Genomic DNA, 18,069 nt, shown 5'->3' with positions numbered 1-18,069 from the left:
GGAGTACCCACACGGTGCCTTTTTTCCATCCTTTTGCTACCATCTACCCCCCTTTTTGTTGTTGATTTATATGTTACATATATTTGAATTATGATTTTTTGTATGTATTTTTGGCTATGGATGCCATTTTTATAATCAATAAAATATATTTTTGGACTTCAACTCCATTTGTTTTTTGTTTATTGCTATTGTGAGGAGTGTCCATCCTGACTTAATATAATATCTCCCATAGTGACTCTCCCATTTGGGATTGAGTATGGTGAGAATATTGGGTATAATATCTTCTTTTCTGACTTTCTTTGTCTGTATTGCTATCTGTGTTTTCACAGTTTTCAGATTTGAAGAGATGGATTTTCGTGAACGCGAAAAAGCGTGGCTGAATCAGCTTGATCACGTCTTTAAGGAGGGTGCTGGTAGCACAGCTGATTTTAAATCTGGAGACATTGGGAATGTTACGAACAAATATAAGGATTTACTACATAGGCGTACTCGCCTGTGGTGGAACAAGGCTTTTCTCGAGAGATATATAGGATGTGGTTTGGTCCCAAGAGGACTTCGCGTCCAAGTGTTCCCATCTTTTGTGGTGAATGATAATGAGTTTATTCAATTATGGGAAGACGCAGCTTCTACTTGTTCTAAGAAATTTATGGAACTACTTGCATCACAAAATGAGAAACATCTCAAAGAGCTAGATGTAGAATTAAATGTGATACAAGAGGAGATCAACAAATGTCTGACGGGTGACGCAGCCGTTAAATTCAAAGAGGAGATGGAATCACTGCTAAAAAAATGGGAAACAGAAGTGGTCCAAAATAAGACCAAAAAATATCAGCGTGACCTCACTGACCGTCAACAAGGTCAGGTATATAAATGGAATAGCAGGCGTGCTTTTAATAAATCAGTACCCAGAAGTCGCTCTACTTCTATTTCCTCGATATCCTCGGCCGAGGATAGAACACAGCGTGCTGATGGGATGAGGCCATTTTGGATAAAAAAAGACCATGAGAGAAATGAGTGGAGAAATGGAAGATTAAGAAATAAGCGCAAAATGAATGCCTCTCCTATAAAGGATAAAAAATTAAAAACTAATACGCTAGAGGTAATTAATTTATCCACTCATGTTCTCTCTGAACCACAAAAGGAGGTTTTGGGACTGGGTTTGTCGTTTTCACCTTGTAATAACTTTGATTTTTTTGTAGCATTGAAGGATTTACATCTCTTTGCCCGGAAGATTGTTTTGAAAAAACTGCATTTACGCTCTTCAGGAGGTTCGGGTATTACTGACCCTATTGAATTGGAGACTTTAAGGGATCTTGAAGATCTGGAACGGGAATCTCTTATGGGGGTAAGTGCCTCTCCATCCCATATTGCTGCCAGGTGTACCACATTTCCCCCTTTGTCTATCTGTCCACAGGTCAAAATTTTCACCAAATTGGTGGCTGAGGACCTTCGTAAAATTAATAACTACAAAAAAAGAGATAACCTTACGGTTAAACAAAGAGAGGCCTTGCAGGAAATTGGGAAATGGGACGACGTGGTCATAAAATCGGCGGACAAAGGGGGAAATGTGGTCATTTGGCCAGTGGAGAGGTACGAGAGGGAGGCATTTAGGCAACTGAGAAATAAAGATACATATGCCCCTCTTGAGAAGAGTCCACTCTCTGTTTTTCAAAAACAACTTAAAAATATTTTGGAATTAGCCTTTGAACGAGGAATCATAAATAAAAAAACTTTAGGTGGTCTCTTGATTTCACACCCAGTGGTACCCACCTTCTACCTTCTCCCCAAGGTCCACAAAGACCTCCTCTACCCACCGGGACGTCCGATTGTCTCTGGCATGGGAGGGCTATGCAATGCAGTATGCAAATTTATTGAATTCTATCTCAAACCACAGGTTGAGACGCTGCCTTCACATGTCAGGGACACTACGGACGTCCTACGTCGGGTTGATGGCCTTATCGTGGAAGAGGATATGCTCCTAGTTACTGCTGACGTTGAACAGCTATACACGAGCATCCGTCATGAGGACGGGTTGAGAGCTTCTAGATTCTATTTGGAATCTAGTAATCTTGACCCGGATTTGCGTGAGCTGGTGTTGGAGCTGTTGGAGTTCATCCTGACCCATAATTTTTTTGTTTTTAAAGACCGTTTTTTTCTCCAGCGACAGGGCACTGCCATGGGGGCGGCTTGTGCGCCGTCTTATGCAAATTTATTTTTGGGATTCTGGGAACGTGATATATTCCAGGGCGGCGCACACTCCGCCCCCTCGGTCCACCAAATTCTTGGGTGGTACAGATACATCGATGATGTGTTGTTTATATGGCATGGCCCTGTCCTGGAGTTGCAGGAATTTATGTTAGGATTGAACGACAATAGCTCCAACATCAAGCTCACCTATACATATCATCAAAAGGAGATTTGTTTTCTAGACATGACACTTAGGGTACAGGGGAATGGTGAGATTTACACCGATATGTATAGGAAGGAGACCTCTGTTAATGCCCTCTTACATTCATCATCATCTCATCCTCCTTCCACGATAAGAGCCATCCCTATTGGACAGTTCCTTCGGGCTCGAAGGATCTGTGCCTCTGATTCATCTTTTGAGAGGCAGGCTGTGGACCTTGGGGAACGTTTCCGTCAACGTGGGTATAGTGGACGAACAATAAAGAGAGGGTATTTAAGAGCGAAACATACGCGGAGAAATGATCTTCTGGTTGAAAAAGATAAAACAAAGACAAAGACATGGGAAAATCAACCCAGGTTTATATCCACGTTTAACCACAAATGGGAAGAGATGAGGCGAATTTTTGAGAAACACTGGTCGGTCCTCACTACCGATCCCATGTTAAGGGATTGTCTTTCGACACGACCTCTTATGACAGCACGTAGAAGTAATAATATCAAGGACCTAATAGTACATAGTCACTACGTAGCTAAACCCCAAGATCCTTTTGGTGCAGGAAAACAAAAGAGTGGTTTTTTCCCCTGTGGAGATTGTCTTGCCTGCAGGAACATGGTCAGATCCTCCACCTTCACCTCTTCTGATGGTACACGCGAGTTTAAAATTAAAGAACACATCACTTGCAGCACAACATTTGTAGTGTACTATGCTACCTGTACGTGTAAACTCATTTACATTGGTTTGACTTCAAGAGAGTTGCGCGTTCGTGTACGCGAACACGTGCGTGATATCAAGGCAGCAAAAGAGGTGGAGAGTTTGGAGGATTTGAAACCAATTCCGAAACATTTTCGGAAATACCACAATTGCAATCCAAGTGATCTTAGAGTATGGGGAATTGAGAAGATTCATACAGGCATAAGAGGAGGTGATGCCAAGCAAAAACTGGCACAAAGAGAATGTCGCTGGATTGCTGTTTTGCATACACTTGCTCCAGCGGGCCTTAATGAACAACTTAGTTTTAGTTCATTCCTATAGAAACTGTCTCCGATTTTTTAATTTTTTTTTTTTTTTTTTAATATTTATTTAGTGTTGTTGTCTGTTTTTTTCATGTGTAATTCTTGTGTTTTCTTGTATTTTTCTGTTTTTATTATTAATTCCCTTCTTTTTTGATTTCTTTATTATTTTAGTGATTTATATTATCATACAATTCGATGTGCCATTGAACGGAGTTCAGGCTGCTTCAACGAAGTCCATATTGGACTTTGGGATTCTTTCTCCTCTAATGCTTCGGAAGTTATTGCACTCGTGGAAGAAATGAATAAATTATATATATATATATATTCTCATTATATGTATTCTAGATAGAGATTTGCACTTGTATTGGTGTTCATCAATGTATATCAGTTTTTAGAACTGTTTTCTTGTTTTATTTATAATATTATATACACACTTGTATTCGCACATTGCACTTTGTAATATGCCTCTGTAAATTTATTGTTCATTCTAACTTTTTGTATATATGCCGTTGTTATGACATTCCCCTTGATGTGGAATGTACATTTATATGTTATTTGCACTATATGTTTCACCCTTATTCATTGATGCATATTGGAGTAGATTGAATCATTGTGGAGTTGATTTCCCCTTATTTTGGTCCTTATATGAGGAATTAGGGATTCTCTGCCCCTATGTTTTTGTTTGGGAGTTGTGTCCCTCCGACATCTAGTTGCGGCACCTCCCACGCAGCCAAACACCGCTCCATTGTGCGCATGTCGGCCGGCGTCTGGTATCTGGGGCATTGTGGGCGGCGCCTATTGATGACGCGTGCGGTTCAGTGACGTCAGCGCGACGGAACTGGCCGCGGCGCCATCTTGGATGCCGCCCGGGATGCAATTCCCGGCCGGACGTGCGGTGACATGCGCCGCATCAGGTGGATTATTTTTTCATTAGGACTAAACACGTTTATAAGGCACATCCCGGACTGTTAGCAGCACAGCCCCCTGACGAAGCTGACGCGAAACGCGCGTTGGGGCCACCGTGTGGGCTTCCTTCCTGATTACCGACACCTAGGTAAGGATTGATAAGGTTTATGCATAGTACTTTTTCCATTCATTGGGTTTTGGCCTTGGGAGATCCATGAGCACCTTTAGCCTGTGCGCAGGGCGTATTGTAATTAGATGAGAGCCATATGCACAAATTATATAGGAACCTTAGATGTTTGATCCTTTTTCCCAGGTATTGCTGACATTTTGTTGCATGATGCACCTTACGAATATATAACTTGGTATCAGGAGTACCCACACGGTGCCTTTTTTCCATCCTTTTGCTACCATCTACCCCCCTTTTTGTTGTTGATTTATATGTTACATATATTTGAATTATGATTTTTTGTATGTATTTTTGGCTATGGATGCCATTTTTATAATCAATAAAATATATTTATGGACTTCAACTCCATTTGTTTTTTGTTTATTGCTATTGTGAGGAGTGTCCATCCTGACTTAATATAATATCTCCCATAGTGACTCTCCCATTTGGGATTGAGTATGGTGAGAATATTGGGTATAATATCTTCTTTTCTGACTTTCTTTGAATGTTCTAGTATTGGTCTTGCTTCCTCCTGGATCGTTCCTGTGGCCTGTCTATCCTGCATAAGCTAAGTTTTGCTTGTGTTATTTTTGCTTGCTATTTTTTCTGTCCAGCTTGCTTTATTGGTTTTTCTTGCTTGCTGGAAGCTCTGAGACGCAGAGGGAGCACCTCCGTACCGTTAGTCGGTGCGGAGGGTCTTTTTGCCCCTCTGTGTGGTTGTTTGTAGGTTTTTGTGTTGACCGCAAAGCTATCTTTCCTATCCTCGGTCTATTCAGTAAGTCGGGCCTCACTTTGCTAAATCTATTTCATCTCTGTGTTTGTATTTCATCTTACTCACAGTCATTATATGTGGGGGGCTGCCTTTTCCTTTGGGGAATTTCTCTGAGGCAAGGTAGGCTTATTTTTCTATCTTCAGGGCTAGTTAGTTTCTCAGGCTGTGCCGAGTTGCATAGGGAGCGTTAGGCGCAATCCACGGCTACCTCTAGTGTGGTGTGTTAGGATTAGGGATTGCGGTCAGCAGAGTTCCCACGTCTCAGAGCTCGTCCTTTGTTTTTGGTAATTGTCAGGTCACTTTGTGTGCTCAACTTCAATGTCCGTTGTGGTTCTGAATTACCTGTTCATAACAGTACTGGAGGCCCAAAGTACTAATGCTTCTCAATAGAGGGAAAAGAGAAGTTCTGAGACCATTTTTTTTTCTTTGCACTGTGTTCTGTCTTTCTTTTCCCCTTTACATCAGGGTGATTCAGAACACAGGTGTGGACATGGACATTCAAGGTCTGTTCTCTTTGATGGATAATCTCGCTATAAATGTACAGAATATTCAAGATTTAGTGGTTCAGAATCCTATGTTAGAACCTAAGACTCCTATTCCTGAGTTATTTTCTGGAGATAGAGCAAAGTTTTTGAATTTTAAAAATAATTGTAAACTATTTCTGGCTTTGAAACCCCGCTCCTCTGGTGACCCAGTACAACAAGTTAAGATCATTATTTCTTTATTACGTGGCGACCCTCAAGACTGGGCATTTTCCCTTGCGCCAGGAGATCCTGCATTATGTAATATTGATGCGTTTTTTCTGGCGCTCGGATTGCTGTACGACGAACCTAATTCAGTGGATCAGGCAGAGAAAAATTTGCTGGCTCTGTGTCAGGGTCAGGATGAGATAGAGATTTATTGTCAGAAGTTTAGAAAGTGGTCCGTGCTCACTCAATGGAATGAATGTGCGCTGGCAGCTATTTTCAGAAAGGGTCTCTCTGAAGCCCTTAAGGATGTCATGGTGGGATTTCCTATGCCTGCTGGTCTGAATGAGTCTATGTCTTTGGCCATTCAGATCGGTCGACGCTTGCGTGAGCGTAAATCTGTGCACCATTTGGCGGTATTATCTGAGCATGAACCTGAGCCTATGCAGTGCAATAGGACTTTGACCAGAGCTGAAAGGCAAGAACACAGACGTCAGAATGGGCTGTGTTTTTACTGTGGTGATTCCACTCATGCTATCTCCGATTGTCCTAAGCGCACTAAGCGGTTCGCTAGGTCTGTCACCATTGGTACGGTACAGTCGAAATTTCTTTTGTCCGTTACTTTGATCTGCTCTTTGTCTTCCTATTCTGTCATGGCATTTGTGGATTCAGGCGCTGCCCTGAATTTGATGGACTTGGAGTTTGCTAGGCGCTGTGGGTTTGTCTTGGAGCCCTTGCAGTGTCCTATTCCATTGAGAGGAATTGATGCTACGCCTTTGGCCAAGAATAAGCCTCAGTATTGGACCCAGCTGACCATGTGCATGGCTCCTGCGCACCAGGAGGATATTCGCTTTCTGGTGTTGCATAATCTGCATGATGTGGTCGTGTTGGGGTTGCCATGGCTACAAGTCCATAACCCAGTATTAGATTGGAAATCAATGTCTGTGTCCAGCTGGGGTTGTCAGGGGGTACATGGTGATGTTCCATCTCTGTCTATCTCATCATCCACCCCTTCTGAGGTCCCAGAGTTCTTGTCTGATTACCGGGATGTATTCGATGAGCCCAAGTCCAATGCCCTACCTCCGCATAGGGATTGTGATTGTGCTATCGATTTGATTCCTGGTAGTAAGTTTCCTATGGGTCGACTGTTTAATTTATCTGTACCTGAGCACGCTGCTATGCGGAGTTACGTGAAGGAGTCTTTGGAGAAGGGTCATATTCGCCCGTCATCGTCGCCATTGGGAGCAGGGTTCTTTTTTGTGGCCAAGAAGGATGGTTCGCTGAGACCTTGTAGTGATTACCGCCTTCTAAATAAAATTACGGTCAAATTTCAGTACCCCTTGCCGCTGCTGTCTGATTTGTTTGCTCGGATTAAGGGGGCTAGTTGGTTCACCAAGATAGATCTTCGTGGTGCGTATAATCTTGTGCGTATTAAACGGGGCGATGAATGGAAAACAGCATTTAATACGCCCGAAGGCCATTTTGAGTACCTGGTTATGCCATTCGGACTTTCTAATGCTCCATCAGTGTTTCAGTCCTTTATGCATGACATCTTCCGAGAGTACCTGGATAAATTCCTGATTGTATACTTGGATGATATTTTGGTCTTCTCGGATGATTGGGAGTCTCATGTGAAGCAGGTCAGAATGGTGTTCCAGGTCCTGCGTGCTAATTCTTTGTTTGTGAAGGGGTCAAAGTGTCTCTTTGGTGTTCAGAAGATTTCATTTTTTGGGTTCATTTTTTCTCCTTCTACTATCGAGATGGACCCTGTTAAAGTTCTGGCCATTTATGATTGGACTCAGCCAACATCTCTGAAGAGTCTGCAGAAGTTCCTGGGCTTTGCTAATTTTTATCGTCGCTTCATCGCTAATTTTTCTAGCATTGCTAAACCGTTGACTGATTTAACCAAGAAGGGTGCTGATGTGGTCAATTGGTCTTCTGCTGCTGTGGAAGCTTTTCAGGAGTTGAAGCGTCGTTTTTCTTCTGCCCCTGTATTGTGCCAACCAGATGTTTCTCTTCCGTTCCAGGTCGAGGTTGATGCTTCCGAAATTGGAGCAGGGGCTGTTTTGTCGCAGAGAAGTTCTGATTGCTCGGTGATGAAACCATGCGCCTTCTTTTCCAGGAAATTTTCGCCTGCTGAGCGAAATTATGATGTTGGCAATTGAGAGTTGCTAGCCATGAAGTGGGCATTCGAGGAGTGGCGTCATTGGCTTGAAGGAGCTAAGCATCGCGTGGTGGTCTTGACTGATCACAAGAACTTGACTTATCTCGAGTCTGCCAAACGGTTGAATCCTAGACAGGCTCGTTGGTCGCTGTTTTTCTCCCGTTTTGACTTTGTGGTTTCGTACCTTCCGGGCTCTAAAAATGTGAAGGCGGATGCCCTGTCTAGGAGTTTTGTACCCGATTCTCCGGGTTTGTCTGAGCCGGCGGGTATTCTCAAAGAGGGGGTAATTTTGTCTGCCATCTCCCCTGATTTGCGGCGGGTGCTGCAAAAATTTCAGGCTAATAGACCTGACCGTTGCCCAGCGGAGAAACTGTTTGTCCCTGATAGGTGGACGAATAAAGTTATCTCTGAGGTTCATTGTTCGGTGTTGGCTGGTCATCCTGGAATCTTTGGTACTAGAGATTTGGTGGCTAGATCCTTTTGGTGGCCGTCTCTGTCGCGGGATGTGCGTTCTTTTGTGCAGTCCTGTGGGATTTGTGCTCGGGCTAAGCCCTGCTGTTCTCGTGCCAGTGGGTTGCTTTTGCCCTTGCCGGTCCCGAAGAGGCCTTGGACACATATCTCTATGGATTTTATTTCGGATCTCCCCGTCTCTCAAAGAATGTCGGTCATTTGGGTGGTTTGTGATCGCTTCTCTAAGATGGTCCATTTGGTGCCCTTGTCTAAATTACCTTCCTCCTCTGATTTGGTGCCGTTGTTTTTCCAGCATGTGGTTCGTTTACATGGCATTCCAGAGAACATCGTTTCTGACAGAGGTTCCCAGTTTGTTTCGAGGTTTTGGCGAGCCTTTTGTGCTAGGATGGGCATTGATTTGTCTTTTTCCTCGGCTTTCCATCCTCAGACAAATGGCCAGACTGAACGAACCAATCAGACCTTGGAAACATATCTGAGATGTTTTGTTTCTGCTGATCAGGATGATTGGGTGTCCTTTTTGCCTTTGGCTGAGTTCGCCCTTAATAATCGGGCCAGCTCGGCTACTTTGGTTTCGCCGTTTTTCTGCAATTCTGGGTTCCACCCTCGTTTCTCTTCAGGGCAGGTTGAGTCTTCGGACTGTCCTGGTGTGGATACTGTGGTGGATAGGTTGCAGCAGATTTGGACTCATGTAGTGGACAATCTGACTTTGTCCCAGGAGAAGGCTCAACGTTTCGCTAACCGCAGGCGTTGTGTGGGTCCCCGACTTCGTGTTGGGGATTTGGTTTGGTTGTCATCTCGTTATATTCCTATGAAGGTTTCCTCTCCTAAATATAAGCCTCGTTTCATTGGTCCATATAGGATTTCTGAGGTCCTTAATCCTGTGTCTTTTCGTTTGACTCTTCCAGCTTCTTTTTCCATCCATAACGTGTTCCATAGGTCATTGTTGCGGAGATACGTGGCACCGGTGGTTCCATCTATTGATCCTCCTGCTCCGGTTTTGGTTGAAGGGGAATTGGAGTATATAGTGGAGAAAATTTTGGATTCTCGTGTTTCGAGACGGAAACTCCAGTATCTGGTTAAGTGGAAAGGTTATGGTCAGGAAGATAATTCCTGGGTCTTTGCCTCTGATGTCCATGCTGCCGATCTGGTTCGTGCCTTTCATGTGGCTCATCCTGGTCGGCCTGGGGGCTCTGGTGAGGGTTCGGTGACCCCTCCTCAAGGGGGTTACTGTTGTGAATTCTGTGGCCAAGCTCCCTCCTGTGGTCGAGAGTGGTACTTCTGCTGGTTCTGTCTATGAGCTTCCTTTGGTGGATGAGAGTGGTACTGCGGCTTCTGAGTTTCCTTCCTCAGGTGATGAGGTTAAGTCGTTAGGTGCTGCTCTATTTAACTCCACCTGGTGCTTTGATCCTGGCCTCCAGTCAATGTTCTAGTATTGGTCTTGCTTCCTCCTGGATCGTTCCTGTGGCCTGTCTATTCTGCATAAGCTAAGTTTTGCTTGTGTTATTTTTGCTTGCTATTTTTTCTGTCCAGCTTGCTTTATTGGTTTTTCTTGCTTGCTGGAAGCTCTGAGACGCAGAGGGAGCACCTCCGCACCGTTAGTCGGTGCGGAGGGTCTTTTTGCCCCTCTGCGTGGTTTGTAGGTTTTTGTGTTGACCGCAAAGCTATCTTTCCTATCCTCGGTCTATTCAGTAAGTCGGGCCTCACTTTGCTATATCTATTTCATCTCTGTGTTTGTATTTCATCTTACTCACAGTCATTATATGTGGGGCGCTGCCTTTCCTTTGGGGAATTTCTCTGAGGCAAGGTAGGCTTATTTTTCTATCTTCAGGGCTAGTTAGTTTCTCAGGCTGTGCCGAGTTGCATAGGGAGCGTTAGGCGCAATCCACGGCTACCTCTAGTGTGGTGTGTTAGGATTAGGGATTGCGGTCAGCAGAGTTCCCACGTCTCAGAGCTCGTCCTTTGTTTTTGGTAATTGTCAGGTCACTTTGTGTGCTCTGAACTTCAATGTCCATTGTGGTTCTGAATTAACTGTTCATAACAGTGCAGCCACTTGGAGAATGTTTTGCCTTGAAAGTTGCCATCTTTCAAGGTAAGACAATATTGGAATTGGGTGGGGTGCAAGCTTCTAAAACTATTTGAAGTGCACCTCTGGCCCGCAGCCTCACTTCTCTTGGGATTGGGTGGAGATAGCGTGCCAGACTCCATGCATACGCCTCTTCTCCGTTATCATTGGCAGTGTGGGACAGGTAGTTCAATACCCCAGTATCCACTTGCTGTTTGGTTCCAGTGGTGGAAAGCTCCCTCCTGCGGCGGCTACTGCATGACACTACTGCAGGCTGTGGTGAAGTATCAAGTGGGAGTGTTGGGCTGCTACTCTGCCCACAATCCTTCTGTTCTTCTTTTGGCTCCTGTTCCGCAGAAGCCTGTGCTGGTGGTGGTTGTTGTTGACTTGATGATGGTTGTGAAGATGCTCCAGCCTGTTCTTCACCTTCATCAACTAGGTTGATTTGGAACTCCGAATCTGAGCCAGTCTCATGCTCAGTTAGGTTTGATTCTGTTCTGTTTTTTATATATATATATAAAAAAAAAATATTAGTTCATACTGTAACACCACGTGACAAATGTGTGGTATGCTGACACTTACGGATGGAGATCAAGAACTGGAGCCAGAAAATTTAAACGATCAAAGTAAATATATTTTCGCTTTCTGGGTCCCTCTGACACACTCCTGGCCCGATTCTGATGCTCTCTGCGGAACTGGTCACGGCAGCTCCGCCACCGTCTCATAACATCAGACACTACAAAGTTAACCAAAAAATTGGGCACATTAGGATGACAGAGCAACTATAGCCAAATGTAGGTTAAAGACTAATGTGCCATGCTACTTACCAAGTGTAATGTTTCAAACAGCCAGGCTCGCAAGCATAACATCACATATGATGATGTTTTTTGTATTTGTGGCTTCCTTTAAACCAAATTATTTTTTATAAAAATTAAGGGTAGTACTTACTCATTTCATGCTGCACCTGAGGTGTACTTTGTTCATATGTAGCAAACATTTGCCGGCAGATACGCTTCCATGAGGCATCTTTGAGGGCACAGTCAGCATAATGGGCATCACGTACATCCCATATTTCGGGCCTCTCTTGCACCGAATCTATCAGAAGATCCACCTTAATTTGCCTTGACATCTTGCTGTACTCCGTGGAGGCGTGCTGGTGGCTTGTTGTTGAACTTCCCAGGCTATTTAGCATGTGAAAGCTTCCTGAATAATGGCTGAGCCAATTTCCTGTCACCTGGCCAATGCCTGAGAACTTCTCGCAAGTCACACGCATGGTCCGTGTGCTGTGCGTTTTTTTTTCTCGCACCCATAGACTTGCATTGGCGTTTCTCAGCTGAGATACGCGGATACTCGCAAGCTGCGATTTCACTCGCAAGCGTAATACGGACGAGAAAAAAACATGATGGGAGCTGCCCCATAGATTAACATTGGTCCGAGTGCTATGCGATTTTTTTTTATCGCATAGCACTCGTCCGTATTACAGACTAGTATGACCCCGTCCGTATAATGATGGTGTGTAGCGAGGATTACTAATTCTGCTATGAGTTTTATGTTGAGGCACAGGATGTTTTAGCAATATCTTCTATTTGCTCCTCAAAAGAGGAGATGTAGGGGCAGCACCACTAGATGTGGGAGAGCTAGTTCACTTAGTTTCCACATCTAGAACAGAGATTTCAGTTTGACAGATTAGCTGCATAGAGCCATTCTTGAATTTTGTTCCTCCTTGTGAGCTTTTTTTAATGATTTTCTCAGAGGGTAGCACATGGTAAAAATTCATGTAAGTAAAAGAGTAGACATTTTAGCCTCAATATAACATTTAATTTCAGTTCTTTTCCAAAAGAGGTTAGGAAAGTAGGTGTGTAGGACACCGGTGTAACCACATCACATACCCATTGTAAAGCTTTCATGCCTTGCTCATAGTGACCATCTTAAAGAGAATCTGTCACTAGATTTTCTACATAGAAACTAAAATCTCCACCTTTAAGCCCTCTTATACACCACTCCACCAATCTGTTTATAAGCCCCACGCAGATCCATGAAAATTACTTTTAATCATTCTCCCTCTCCTTATGCTAATCGTAGTGGTCCAGTTTGATGGGTATTACAGCTTGTTTGGCATCTCTTCCATCAATCACTGGCGTCATGTCTTGATGGAAGTGGATGATGTCTCATATGTCATTGACCCATGCTGGAAACCTCGAGTCTGAGCAGTTCAAGCACAGATCTGCTCAGATGCGCTTTTCTCTGCTTTCCTGGGTTATCCAGGGGTCAGTATTGTACCTTGCATTAAGGGCTGGGCTTACCTTGAGGGGTGTGACTAAGTGTCTACCGGGTCTTCACTAGGGCCTCCATTGGAGTGTGTAGGCTGGGTTGCCAGTAGACACCAGGCACCACTCCAGGGCAGTCCCCAGGACTGCAGCAGTTTACTGGAGGGATAGAGGCATGGATACTAGTTATGTGAGGGTGAGACAAAAGAGTAGACAGACGGTCCGAGGTCGGGGCAGGCAGCACGGGTTCATAGTACAAAACCAGAGTCTGGGATGGAGAATTCAAACAGCAGAGAAACAGGTCAGTTCGAACGGGAGATGAAATATTGAGGTGCTTACGAGCTAGTAACCAAAGTTCGGACAAGGAATGAAGGGTGGAGTCACCTGATATGTCACCTGCTAGCAAGTGATAGGCTGAAAAAGCTAATCTGTACAGGACAGAGTAGATACAAATTCTTGCAGAATTGAATTCGGCTGCGCCCCCTATGACTCACAACTGAGTGATGGTCAGATACTTGGTCGTACAGTGCAAAACACATGGTGAGTAAAGCGGTGTACAGTAATACGATTATGCAGGAAGTGAAGCTGGGCCATGCGCATTACAAGACTTTGCTTTTACAATTACACTGGTCAACACACAAAAAAAATCAGCAAAGATAATATGTCTGTTTTATGGAGTTTGATGTACTGATTGAAAAACTATGCTTAGTTTTGCTCTATCACATAAAGTTTCTGAGATAGAAGTATTTGTTATTACGTTATTTCTGCATTTTGAATGTATGCCGTTTTTCCTAAGTTATTCCCATTTCTTTGCTTGTCTTAATTGTGAATTTTCTTACAGGGACAACATCAGTAAAAGTTTTAGTGAGTTTTATGGGACGGAGTATTGACCGTGCAGTCAACCAATGACTGCTTCTCGGAATGTCACATGTTATGGGGAGGAGCTAACTGTTATGAGGCGGTAAGATTTGAGTCAGTCAGAAAAGGATGGTGATGGCAGCAAGGACTGGTATGTGAGCCTCTACAGGGATCTGAGCCCTGCCACTGGGAGATAGAAAGGAAGACAGAGGACAGCCGCCATTGTGAGAGGATTTTCACTGCATTTCTGGGAGGGCAAATCAACTCAGAGGGAAGAAAGCAGCTCAGCCACTGAGGTGTAACTGACAAAACTGCCTGTTTGCAAGTAGAAAAATATTTATAATTGAGAGTCCTCAGTGGTTGATGCCACTCTCAATTCCAAATATTTTTCTATCTACTGGCTAACATGGTACCAAGATATACCGTATTTCCCGGCGTATAAGATGACTTTTTGACCCCTAAAAATTGTCCCAAAAGTCGGGGGTCGTCTTAGGCCTCTTTCACACTTCAGTTGTTTGGCGTCAGTCTAAAACCGCCATTTTCCTCAAATAACGGATCCGTCTTTTTTTTTTGACGGATCTGTTATTTTCCCATAGACTTGCATTAGCGACGGATTGTGACGGATGGTCGTCTGTTCCATCCGCCATGCGACGGATCCGTCGAAATTTGGCGGACGTTTTCTGGACATAGACGGACATTGAAACGTTTTTTGTCAACGCCGAAATGGCGTATCGCGACGGATCCGTCGCCTCCGCCACTCCATAGAATGGCCGCCTATGGATGCGGTGACTGAAGGACCTTCAGTGACGTCGCGGTCACATGAGCAGTCAGGTGACCGGTTACCTGACCGCTCATGTGACCGCGACGTTATCGAAGGTCCTTCACTCACCGCATTCTAAGGAACAGAGGGAGACGCTAGCAGCGCTGTGATCCAGGGCCCGTCCGAGGGTGAGTATATCCATGTTTTTTATTTTTATTCTTTATTTTTAACATGAATATGGATCCCAGGGCCTGAAGGAGAGTCTCCTCTCCTCCAGACCCTGGGAACCACACGCCGTATAAGATGACTGGGCGTATAAGATAACCCCCGTCTTATACGGCATGCATATCCCAAATTCCATATTTTACATGGAAAAGTTGGGGGTCGTCTTATACGCCCAGTCGTCTTATACGCCAGAAAATACGGTATATCTTTCCTGTTTGCAAATATTCATCTGTAAGGAATAGGATGACCCGTTTACCTCACAACTGTATATAGTTATCTACCAGATTACCTCCAGTAAAATCAGTTCCAAATACAAGCTGCCTCTGTCATCTCTGGGGAAATATCCTCCTATAATTGGTCGGCTCTTCGCATTTTTTTTGCGCTTGTCACCACCATTGAACTGAACTTACTCTACTGTTTGAACTGATTTAAAGGAGAAAAATGCCCCAACCGTGTATCAATCATCCTAACAGATTCTGCTATGTGTGTGGTTCTTTTACACTTCTTTGTGTGTGGTTCTTTATGTGCACTTGGTGATCAAGACAAATGCTGGGCCCCTCATGTGATGTGCTCAAGTTGTTCAAATGGTCTTCGTGACTGGTTGAATATGAGGAAAGTGGCTATGTCATTTGCTGTTCCCATGATTTGGAGAGAACCTAAAAATCATAGTGATAAGGCTACGTTCACATTAGCGTTGCACCGGGCGCAGCCGCGGCGATGCATGCGTCATGCGCCCCTATATTTAACATGGGGATGCATGGACATGCGTTCTTGCGTTTTGTGACGCATGCGTTATTTTTGGCGCAAGCGTCAGGGCGCAGGGGACGCTGCATGTTGCTTTTTTTTTTGCGTCCAAAATCAAGCCAAAAATGGACGCATGCGTCACAAAACAATGCGTTTTTGCATGCGTTGTGCGTTGCGTCGCCGACGCAACGCCCAACAATGCAAATGTGAACGTAGCCTAACTGCTACTTTTGTTTTGTCAATCTGAAGGGCTTTTCCACAAAGAACAAACATAAGATTAATTACCCTGAACGTGAATCTGCGATGAGGCTAGTTCCACATGATGGTACCTTGCCAGTTCCTGTACCACTGTTGTCTGGATTGGATGAAAATGAAGTAGAATATGAAGACTATAGAGCTGAAGCTACTGGCGAAGACATGGAGACCTCAAGTCAAGATGAATATGTACCTGATGGAGCAGCCGAGCAGCCAGAACGCTTTACTCAACATGAATTAAATGATCTCATCAAAGACCTTTCATTGTCAAAAGATAAAGCTGAACTTCTTGCATCTAGGTTGAAACAGAAGAATCTTCTTCATGACGATATCAAAGTGTGTTATTACCGAAACGGAACTAATTTTTCACAATTGATGGACCAATGGTGTACTGCAACAATGTGACTGGCCTCTTTGAAGAACTGAATCAAGAGTATTTTGATGCAGATTGGCGATTGTTTATTGACTCATCCCAGCTCTGCTCCGTACACCTCGTACACACGCAGCTCTTCTCCATACACACACAGCTTTGCTCTGCACACCTCGTACACACACACCTCATACACACACGGCTCCCCTCTGTACACCTCGTACACACATGGCTCCGCTCCATACATCTTGTACACACGAGGCACCGCTCCGCACACCTCGTACACACAGGGCCGTATTTGCCACTAGGCACGTGAGGGCACGTGCCTAGGGCGGGGACAATGCAGGGGGCGGCACCTGAGCAAGGTTTTTTTTTTTAAAGCTGGGTCACCTCCCGAACGACCCCGCCCCCCCGCCCCAACTGGCCGCCCACCCTCCCTCTCACCCGCCTCCCACCCGCCCTCCTTGAAGACAATACTCACTCTGCTGCTCCAGCGATGCCTGGTCTCGGCGTCTGGAGCTCGTCCTTAATGAGCGGTCACGTGGTACCGCTAATTAAGGTCATGAATATGCACATATTCATGACCTTAATGAGCAGAGCGGTATCACCTGACCGCTCACGCAGGAAGAAGGTGCAGCGCGCCGGGAGTCGGGACAGCCAGAGGGACGTCGCGGCCGTGCGGTGAGGAGCAGGTGAGTATGAGGGATGGGGGGACAGGGGAGGGGGGAAGAAGGAGGACGGTAAGCCGCGCCATTCAAGATGGGGGGTGGAGGAATATGAGCCATGCACACGGGGGGGGGAGGGGGTGGAGTAATATGAGCCATGCATACAGGTGTGGGGGGTGGAGGAATATGAGCCATGCACACGGGGGGGGGGGTGGAATATGAGCCATGCACACGGGGGGGTGGAATATGAGCCATGCATACAGGGGGGGGTGGAATATGAGCCATGCATACAGGGGGGGGGTGGAATATGAGCCATGCATACGGGGGGGGATGGAATATGAGCCATGCATACAGGGGGGGGGGGGTGGAATATGAGCCATTCATACAGGGGGGTGGGGGATATGAGCCATGCATACAGGGGGGTGGGGAATATGAGCCATGCATACAAGAGGGGGGGTCATTATACAGTATGGAGAACTGTGTGTGGCCATAATACAGTATTGAGCATCATGTGTGGCCATTATACAGTATGGAGCATTGTGTGGCCATTATACAGGATGGAGCATCATGTGTGGCCTTTATACAGGATGGAGCATCATGTGTGGCCATTATACAGTATGGAGCATCATGTGTGGCCGTTATACAGTATGGAGCATTGTGTGGCCATTATACAGTATGGAGCATCTTGTGCGGCTATTATACAATATGGAGCAGTGTGTGGCCATTATACAGTATGGAGCATCATGTGTGGCCATTATACAGTATGGAGCATCATGTGTGGCCATTATACAGTATGGAGCAGTGTGTGGCCATTATACAGTATGGAGCAGTGTGTGGCCATTATACAGTATGGAACATCATGTGTGGCCGTTATACAGGATGGAGCATCATGTGAGGCCGTTATACAGTATGGAGCATCATGTGCTGCCAATATACAGTATGGAGCATCATGTGCGGTCATTATACAGTATGGAGCATCACGTGCGGCCGTTATACAGTATGGAGCATTGTGTGGCCATTATACAGGATGGAGCATCATGTGTGGCCGTTATACAGGATGGAGCATCATGTGTGGCCGTTATACAGTATGGAGCATCATGTGTGGCCAATGGCCATTATACAGTATTGAGCATCATGTGTGGCCATTATACTGTATGGAGCACTGTGTGGCCATATTTTTTTTGTTTATAATTGTATATAAAACAGTGTGATCAGCAGTGCTAAATGGCTGTGGTTGGGACGTGGATATGGGTGTGACTAGTTGTGAAATGGGTGTGG

The 18,069-nt window shown here is 45.0% G+C and overlaps 1 protein-coding gene across 1 annotated transcript in view; it reads left to right on the top strand.

The window, feature by feature from the left end:
* LOC138666666 (uncharacterized) overlaps window positions 1-18,069 on the top strand; it is a 123,362-nt gene that overhangs the window by 42,828 nt on the left and 62,465 nt on the right. The window contains 3 exon segments of the mRNA XM_069754855.1: window positions 330-857; window positions 1,200-1,345; window positions 1,415-3,289. Coding sequence (XP_069610956.1) covers window positions 330-857; window positions 1,200-1,345; window positions 1,415-3,289 — 2,549 coding nt within the window.

The sequence above is a fragment of the Ranitomeya imitator genome, chromosome 2 (assembly GCF_032444005.1).
Source record: "Ranitomeya imitator isolate aRanImi1 chromosome 2, aRanImi1.pri, whole genome shotgun sequence".
Taxonomy (NCBI): domain Eukaryota; kingdom Metazoa; phylum Chordata; class Amphibia; order Anura; family Dendrobatidae; genus Ranitomeya; species Ranitomeya imitator.
Note: the sequence above shows the minus strand (reverse complement) of the source record. Positions and strands in the feature narration are given on the sequence as shown.